This window comes from Oncorhynchus nerka, linkage group LG27, assembly GCF_034236695.1.
Source record: "Oncorhynchus nerka isolate Pitt River linkage group LG27, Oner_Uvic_2.0, whole genome shotgun sequence".
NCBI lineage: Eukaryota > Metazoa > Chordata > Actinopteri > Salmoniformes > Salmonidae > Oncorhynchus > Oncorhynchus nerka.
The window spans coordinates 13,689,050-13,698,597 of NC_088422.1; the positions used below are offsets into that span (position 1 = coordinate 13,689,050).

Here is a 9,548-nt window from a genome sequence, read left to right on the forward strand (position 1 = left end):
AGAATGTTGATAGTGTTAACTAAAGGGGAAAACTCTAGAATGTTGATAGTGTTAACTAAAGGGGAAAACTCTAGAAAGTTGATAGTGTTAACTAAAGGGGAAAACTCTAGAATGTTGATAGTGTTAACTAAAGGGGAAAACTCTAGAACATTGATAGTGTTATCTAAAGGGGAAAACTCTAGAACGTTGATAGTGTTAACTAAAGGGGAAAACTCTAGGACGTTGATAGTGTTAACTAAAGGGGAAAACTCTAGAACATTGATAGTGTTATCTAAAGGGGAAAACTCTAGAACGTTGATAGTGTTAACTAAAGAGGAAAAGTGAAGTGCTTCTCTGAGCAGGGTGATATTTCTTCTGCACAGCAGCTGAGTGCAGCTTAGTTGGAAACATAAAAAATGAACAACAAAAGGGATGTGTTATCATTATGGATTGCCTAACACCGCCCACTATTCAGACTATTCAGACATAATCATATTCAAAGCACTGTTCAAGTTTGGCAGGGGAACTCAAGTTTAGTGGGCTGTTTCAGAAAAACATAGCCAAAGTCTAGCAATTATCCCAGTAGCTGTTATCCACGTGTGACTAGAGCAGGGCTCTTCAAACCTGCTTCTACAGAGCTACAGTCCTGTAGGTTTTCACTCCAACCCTAATCTAGCAAACCTGATTCTAATGATTAGCTGGTTGATAAGCTGAATCGGGGTTGGAGCAAAAACCTACAGGAGGGTAGCTCTCCAGGAACAGGACTGTTTTGCAAACATTCCATAACTGCAGCTGGTAGTAAATCCCCAACCTTGGCTTTATACCTGTTCATTAAAAATAAAGAGAGTCGCACATTTATAGGGTAAAACACCAACGTTTCGGCATCACTGTGACTACACTGTGCCTGTTCAGACAATACCATCCAGGTGGCAGTAAATAGGCAACCTTGGCTTCATTCCTGTTCAGACAATATCCTCCAGGTGGCAGTAAATAGGCAACCTTGGCTTCATTCCTGTTCAGACAATACCCTCCAGGTGGCAGTAAATAGGCAACCTTGGCTTCATTCCTGTTCAGACAATACCATCCAGGTGGCAGTAAATAGGCAACCTTGGCTTCATTCCTGTTTAGACAATACCATCCAGGTGGCAGTGTGCACTCTTTCAGTTTGTTTACCAACTCATAGAAGTAGTAGTAGAACAAAATTGACAACTTCTGTGTGCTCACAGATGCCATAAAGGGAGCGATACAATGTGGGGATCTCAATGAATAGAGCCTACATTGTCTAAGGAAACCGCTGTCCATTGGTTAATACCTTTATGAGGAAATAGTTCCCACTGTACATGGAACTAAAATAGTGCTGCCCAATCAGCCATGTAAATCTGACTCTGGTACTTCCTGATTTCTGCATCATCCAACCAAGAGTACATAAAGCATAGCCTTCCTTTCAGACTAGGTCTATTCGTCTGCCTTCTACATGTGTAATCAGTGTGAAGTTTGAATAGAAAATGTTGGCGATCGAAACGCAAGCGTGCAAACATTTTGGCCAAATATACTTGGTCAAGGATTTACATAGAGCAATGCCCCTCCTCTCTGCATTATCAATGACAATCACATAGAGGTAGATCAGTACTGCACATGTGGATACATAAACGTCTTTAGTTCTTACCTGTGTGGGGTTTCCTCAAGTGGCATGATCTGAGTTCATGTCTATCGCAGCACGCTCCCTTCCCTGGTTCCTGGATGAGTACAGAGTTCCTGGACCTCCTCTCAGACTGCTCTGGATTGGAATGGTAGCCTTTACTACGCACTGGGCCTGCCTCGCTCTCACTAGTCTCCGTCTGCTCTGGTCTCACCTCTTCCTCCACCACCGGCATATCCTCCTTCTCCTCTTCCCCCTCTTCCTTATATTCCTGTGATTGTTGTTGTTGCGGTGGCATTGGTGTTGTTGCAGCTGTTGCTGGCCCTGTGACAGGAATTGCAGTCTCACACTCCGTGGTGTTGGCTGTGCTGGTGTCTAGCAGGGGGGGCTTGTCTGTGGCAGCTTGGGCAGGCGTGAAGAACACTTGGGATGTAGAGACGACATGGCTGAAGTTGCTGTCTGGTGGGTCGGCTGGGCTGGGTGCGGGTAGCGCATCCACCTCGGACACAGTGTCCTCTGTGATGGGGACATTAAACTCAGAGGGTGTGCGGGCTGTGGTGTGGTCCTCAGACAGCATGGGCGACTGCAGGGAGCTCTCCCCCAGCAGCTCGCCTGGCCACGAGCCCAGGGTACCCCCGGACGCTGGGGGCTCTATGTTCACCTCTGGGGTCTTGCACTGCTCAGAGTTCTTGGAGAAGCGGTGGTGTGCAGAGAATGACTTGGGCAGCAGCTGTTTCTTCTGCCTGGATGAGCGTTTGCTGCCGCCGCTGTAGTCTTCCAGAAACCCAGAGTCGTCTCCCTCATTGGTAGCTGAGCTGATGCATTTGATGAACACATTCCTATTGGAAGACACCTTTTCAAAGTCCTCTGTCTGCGAGCGGGTGATCTTCTTCTGCCGGTGGCCACCGAAGCCAAATGAGTGCCGCGTCTTGGCCCGTGGAGGCCCAGCGCCATCGTGAAAGCCCATCTGAGGGTTGGCCTGGCTGCCGTTAGAGTCCTGGGCTGGATCTAGCGGAGGGGTCTGGATGCGTGGTGGTTCGCTGTTCCTCTTGCTGCTGAAGCGGATGGAGGGCGTGCGGAACAGGCTGCGACGTTTGCCCGTGCTGCTGTTGCTAGAGTTGGTGCTGGAGGGGGACGAGGTGTGGACGCCATTGCCCACGCCGCCTGAGGACGGGGAGGAGGGCAACGAGTCCTGCCTCTTACTCAAGCTCCTCCTGAAGATGGGCAGCCTGGAGACGAGCGTGGAGCGGCACGACCCTGATTCGCCCATCAAGGTTAAGCAGCAGTCAGTCACTCTGCAAAACAGACATCCCATCACAGTCAGAGAGTGAGACACAGTGAAAGGGCTTCAGGTTGATTTTTTTTAAAAAGGTCCCATCAAAAACAAAAATGTTCTGTGAACCTATCATTTCAAGTAGGCTATAAATGAATTGGAATAAGCTCGGTTATAGGTTAGGCTATAGGCTGGACTAAGCCTATGCGGTAATAAGTTGTTTTACCCATGGGCCTTCAAGTAAGGAATGTTTCCATTCACTTTAACATATCTTTCAATCAATAGGACAGAGAAAAATCCAGTTCGACCAGTAGGCAGTTTTGTGAAGACAATACCCTAAATCATAGACATGGTTCACACAACATAAATCAATTACCCTATAGGCTACTTAATACATAAATAATAACTCCCTTTAATGTCTAGGCCTGTTCAAATAGAATGTGTTGCATATCCAGGTTAGAAATGTCCTAGGAGGGTATTATCAAACTTTATTATCAAAGTTTTACATTCCAGCAAACTTCCTTATCTGTAACTAAATCTACCTCAAAGTCCCACAGAGATAATAGCCTAAACCAGAGATACTGTACTCTGGTCTGTTTTCACACAGTTAGACTAGTGTGGCATTTCTATGTAAAAGGACCCATGACCACTGTTAACTTGATTATGCCACTCTTAGTGCAAATTTAGAAATTAAAAAGACCTAGTCAACAGGTTCCTTTAAAAATTGCAATTAATTTTTTAATATCTAATTTTTTTAAAACCATGGACTTTAAGTTGGAAGCATTTGTGGAAAACACTATATGGGAGATGCTAGATAAATGTACGAAGGCGAATCTGCTTATCATTGCAAAACATTATGACATCAAAGTGGCACATGCCGATTCAAGAGCAGTTGTCAAAGAGTTAGTCTACAGTGCATTCGGAAAGTATTCTGACCCCTTCACTTTTTCTGCATTTTTGTTACTGTTACGTTCCCCAGTTTATGTATTGTAGTTTGTATATTTGCATGTGTTTATTTCAGGAAATGGCTTCCTGAAATCCCCCAAGCAGCTGATTGGTCGACTCCATGGCTAATTGGAGAGCTGACCCCGCCCCCTCGTCAAGACCCGGCTGTCTCCAATTACCCATTCAATCTGAAGCTATATAAAAGCCAGTGTTCTGTTCAGGAGAAAGAGATTTTCTGGGAGGTCATTGCAGAGATCTTTTTGTAGAGAGATTTTCTGGGAGGTCATTGCAGAGAGATTTTGATAGAGGTGGATTTTGCTGGGAGTTCATTGCTGAGAGTTGGTATGTTTTGTGAGTTTGTTGCTCAGATAGAGCTTATTTGATGTCCTTTGTTTCTTAGTTTGTTTGTGAAATTGTTTAATATTCTGTTTCATTTGTTCCCAGGGGGGAAGGGGAAGGCACCTTGGGAGTGCTTAGGCAAGAGGCCCGCGGGCATACATATACCCGTAGCATATTCGCTGTCTAGGCACACTAGGTAAGACCTGGGCGGACCACCCCCTGTATTTTGATTAGGGCACCAGGTGGTGCTAAATTAGGTAAGTAGTTGGTTAGGCAGGTAAGATAGGAGAGGGGGCTTTGAGATTTACTTTCTTTGCTTTGGTTCCGTCCAGACCCTTTTCCCCATATTACCGTGTAAAGGAATAAAGTCCTTGTAAACGGTACCACATTCTGCTTATTGTCATTCTTACTCGCACCTACAGTCCATACCTTTTTCTCTTCACGGAGAGTTTAGTTGTAGCAGGGTGTTGCGTTCCCTCTTCATAGAGGCGTGCGTAACAGTTACGTTACAGCCTTATTCTAAAATTGCTTAAATCAAAAAAGATCCTCAGCAATCTACACACAATACTCCATAATGACAAAGCGAAAACAGGTTTAGAATTTTTTTGCAAATGTATTAAAAATAAAAACGGATACCTTATTTACATACGTATTCAGACCATTTGCTATGAGACTTGAAATTGAGCTCAGGTGCATCCTGTTTCCATTGATCATCCTTGAGATGTTTCTACAACTTGATTGGAGTCCACCTGTGGAAAATTAAATTGATTGGACATGATTTGGAAAGGCACACATCTCTCTATATAAGGTCCCACAGTTGACAGTGCATGTCAGAGCAAAAACTAAGCCATGAGGTGGAAGGAATTGTCCGTAGAGCTCCGAGACAGGATTGTATCCAGGCACAGATCTGGGGATGGGTACCAGACCATTTCTGCAGCATCGAAGGTACCCAAGAACACAGTGGCCTCCATCATTCTTAAATGGAAGAAGTTTTGAACCACCAAGACTCTTACTAGAGCTGGCCTCCCGGGAAAACTGTGCAATCGGAGGAGAAGGGCCTTGGTCAGTGGGGGTGACCAAGAACCCAATGGTCACTCAGCCAGACCTATAGAGTTCCTCTATGGAGATGGGAGAAATTTCCAGAAGGACAACCATCTCTGCAGCACTCCACCAATCCACCAAGACTCTCTGACCATGAGAAACAAGATTCTCTGGTCTGATGAAACCAAGGTTGAACTCCTTGGCCTGAATGCCAAGTATCATGTCTGGAGGAAACATGGCACCATCCTTACGGTGAAGCACGGTGGTGGCAGCATCATGCCGTGGGGATGTTTTTCAGCGGCAGGGACTGGGAGACTAGTCAGGATCGAGACAAAGATGAATGGAGAAAAGTACAGAGAAATCCTTGATGAAAACCTGCTCCAGAGCGCTCAGCACCTCAGATTTGGGCGAAAGTTCACCTTCCAACAGGACAACGACCCTAAGCATACAGTCAAGACAATGCAGGAATGGCTTCGGACAAGTCTCTGAATGTCCTTGAGTGGCCCAGCAAGAGCCCGGACTTGAACCCGATCCAACATCTCTGGAGACCGGAAAATAGCTGTGCAACAACGCTCCCCATCCAACCTGACAGAGCTTGAGAGGATCTGCAGAGAAGGGAGAAACTATCCAAATACAGGTGTGGCAAGCTTGTAGCGTCATTCCCAAGAATGCTCATTGTTGTAATCGCTACCAAAGGTGCTTCAACAAAGTAATGAGTAAAGGGTCTGAATACTTATGTAAATGTGATATATATTTTCTTTTTTCATAAGTTAGCAAAAATTAATAAAAACCTGTTTTTGCTTTGTCATTATGTGGTATTGTGTGTAGATTGAGGGAAAAAACTATGTAATCAATTTTATAATAAGACTGTAATGCAACAAAATGTGAAAAAAAGTCAACGGGTCTGAATACTTTGCGAAGGCACTGATGCTCCTCATTACTTTGTACTTTGCGCCTCATTCACTTAGCCTATTGAGTCTACTGGTCCTACTCACACAGAACTACCCTAAGCCTTGACCTCTTTCTCCCCTCTCTCTCCAAATGAAATCCTGCAACTAGTGAGGTCCGGTCACCTGACAACCTGCCTGCTCAACCCCATCCCCTCCTCCCGACCATCTCTGGAGACCTTCTCCCATTCCTCACTTCCCTCATCAACTCATCCCTGACCACTGGCTGCATCCCCTCTGACTTTAAAATGGCCTGAGTCCCCTCCACTCTTGGATTGCATCCTACCTGGCAGACTGCTCCTACCATGTGATGTGGACAGGATCTGTGTCTGCACCACGTACTCTCACTACTGGTGTCCCCAGCGCTTTAAAAAGATTCATCAAGTGAAATGGCTGCATTAAAATATCGACAGTAGGCTATAGGCCTATTTCAATCATATTGAAATACATTTCATGTTCAATCAATTGAGTACTATTTTTCTACTTGTAGGCTACTGTGTGTATTTGTCTCAATATACCCTCAGTGTACAAAACATTAGGAACACCTTCCTAATATTGAGTTGCACCCCACCCTTCCCCTCAGAACAGCCTCAATTCATCAGTGCATGGACTCTACAAGGTGTCGAAAGCATTCCACAGGGATGCTGGCCCATGTTGACTCTAATGCTTCCCACAGTTGTGTAAAGTTGGCTGGATGTCCTTTGGGTGGTAGACCATTCTTGATACACACGGGAAACTGTTAAGTGTGAAAAACCCAGCAGTGTTGCAGTTCTTGACACACTCAAACAGGTGCGCCTGGCACCTACTACCATACCCTGTTCAAAGGCACTTCAACATTTTGTCTTGCCCATTCACTCTCTGGAACACGTACACAATCCATGTCTCAATTGTCTCAATGCTTAAAAATCCTTATTTAACATGTCTCCTCCCCTTCATCTAGCCTACACTGATTGAAGTGGATTTAACAGGTGACATCAATAAGGGATCATAGCTTTCACCTTGTCAGTCAGTCATGGAAAGAGCACTCAGTGTATTTCATAATGTGTAGTCTAACATGTGTAATGATGTGCCAAATTTGTGATTTAGTACATTATTATAGCATTTAAGGGTAAGAATTATAATAAACTCCCTCAATATTTGCAGCTGTAGGTAGGGCTGGGCAATATAGCCTACAAATCATCTAAAAAATGTTTCAAATTTATGGCCGATTTACGATATCTTAAAAAAATATATATATATATTAAACTTTTTCTCCAAATAAGCTTTGTTGCACAATTTAAAGGTCAAAACACTGCATTTAAAACAGTAAGGAATAATATGATTAATTCAGGGATCGTCAAATTATACCTAGGCTAAATATAAGCCTTCAATCATAAGACCTCGTGTAATTCACTGAGTGGCAAACAATGTTAATAAATCAAGCACTTAATACACTGGTCATACATATGCTTGACATTGCTGGTGAATGGCCAAGTATCCACTACCTGTTGTTTGCTTTTCTCATGATTGATGTTGACAAAGAGGTCTTGAAAATTGGAATTGCTGTTCTGAAAATGCAACCAGCACAAACACGCCATAGACTTGCATCCCAAATGGCACTATTCCCTTTATAGTGCACTATGTTTTTTCAGAAGCCATAGTCATTCCATTCAGACCAAGTCTGTATCCAGACAATGTGCCCTTTTTAAGATAAGATGATGCGGTTTGTGATGGCTTGATATGCTGCTATGGTGTATTGCCCATGTCCCAACTAGTCAAGTTATTTAAGGTCTTCCCACAGCTCATTATTCATAGACCTACACCTACATATTTCTCCCCTCTTTTAACATTAATGGCAGAAACAAGGTGTATAATAGAATGTGACTGATGGGTGTTTCCTGAATGACAACAGCTTACATGTAACAACAACAAACTCAACCAGATACTGTACTGCAACTGCTATTGTCTTCGTGTAATGAATTACCTAGCTATGCATCATCTCACTAAACAATGACCATTAGCGGCTTTTTGACTCCAAAGACGAGACATTTTTACCTATTTCAATTCAAGGCATATACAAGGCACATAACACTTAATCTCATCCTATCCTAACAAGACTAGTTAGGTCTTCAGTTGAATGCAATGCAGTAACTAGGTAACTATAATGTAATAAATCACGCCACACAAAACCCCTTCCATAAAGGACACGGAGCAGTACTGTAACGTTAGTAGCTATGACAACTAGTTAGCTAGCTAATCCCCTGTTGAAAACACTTGACAGTTGTTGCACTGGTGTATATAATGCCGGAAACGAACTAGCTAACGTTGGGTGCTGTTAGATTGCTATTAAAATGTTAATATGGGTATATTGATACCTAACTAGATGTAAATCTTGATTAACTTCAGCTATTAAAATGTCGCCTATTGTCGCTAGCTAACGTTATCTCTGCACGCAGGATAGCAGGTCGATCTGTCAAACGTCAACAATTTTGAAGCTGTACGTGCCCAAACATAATCTCAATGTTATTCTTGGTGAGGACACATTCAACTGGAAAGCCATGGACCAGGCAAGTAATTCAAACCAAATACAGCCATGATACCAAAGTTGCAGACGACGACTCAAATCTAGTTATCACCGAGCTGTTTTTAGTTGACAAGCAAGGTGCATGTGAGCCCTCGAGACCCGGCGAAAAAGATGCGGCTAACTTAACAAGCTAAACTAGCTAATGTTTTACCTTCAGCTGAATTCCAATGTCCAGGCCGCTCCTTTCAGTGAAAGACGAAGCTGGTCTGAATATAATTAAATCTCTAATGATTCAATATTAACTTAACCATGGTGTGCAAACGCATGAAAATCTTACGGAAATAGCTAAACTATTAATATATATATATATATATATATCGCACAAGTGCACCTCAATGACGTGGAATGTCTCTCATCCTCTCTTCCGTATTACACAGACCACGAGCGTGGGTGACGTACACCTCACACCTTCCCTGAAGAGTGAGCCGCATCTTCATGAAGCTGGTGGTGCTTCTGATTCAATTGCTGGCCTGAGGATGCCATTGAGTTATGGATAATGCTGAGCTTAATTGTCAAGCAACAGTATGGCCACTAACAAAAATATAATTGTTTAAAAAAATTTAAAAAATGAAAGCATTACTTTGTAATAGTGAATTCGCCCTTTGAAAATATAAACATGCAAGAATAAAACAGTTGAACAGTGATTTCTTTGGAGAAATTAGTGTCCATAATCAATTTTTTCACTATTTTATACCATCTTTTCTTAATTAGTATCTTAATTACAGGTGAGCCGTATTTCAGTCACCCTGTAGTCCAGTCAGGAAACCAAATGATAAAAGCATCTTTATATAACACACACAGTATGATTGCATAATTTTTTTC

At 43.1% G+C, this 9,548-nt stretch overlaps 1 protein-coding gene across 2 annotated transcripts in view; it reads right to left on the minus strand.

The window, feature by feature from the left end:
- The window catches only part of LOC115111262 (serine-rich coiled-coil domain-containing protein 1-like), a 115,826-nt gene extending 106,740 nt beyond the window's left edge, over window positions 1-9,086 (minus strand). For both annotated transcript variants that reach the window (XM_029637133.2, XM_029637134.2), the window contains exons 1-2: window positions 8,878-9,086; window positions 1,646-2,913 (exon numbers count right to left, since the gene is read on the minus strand). In XM_029637133.2, coding sequence (XP_029492993.2) covers window positions 1,646-2,888 — 1,243 coding nt within the window. In that variant the 5' untranslated portion in view covers window positions 2,889-2,913; window positions 8,878-9,086. The remainder of the gene's footprint in view (window positions 1-1,645; window positions 2,914-8,877) is intronic.
- Window positions 9,087-9,548: the final 462 nt, after the last annotated feature.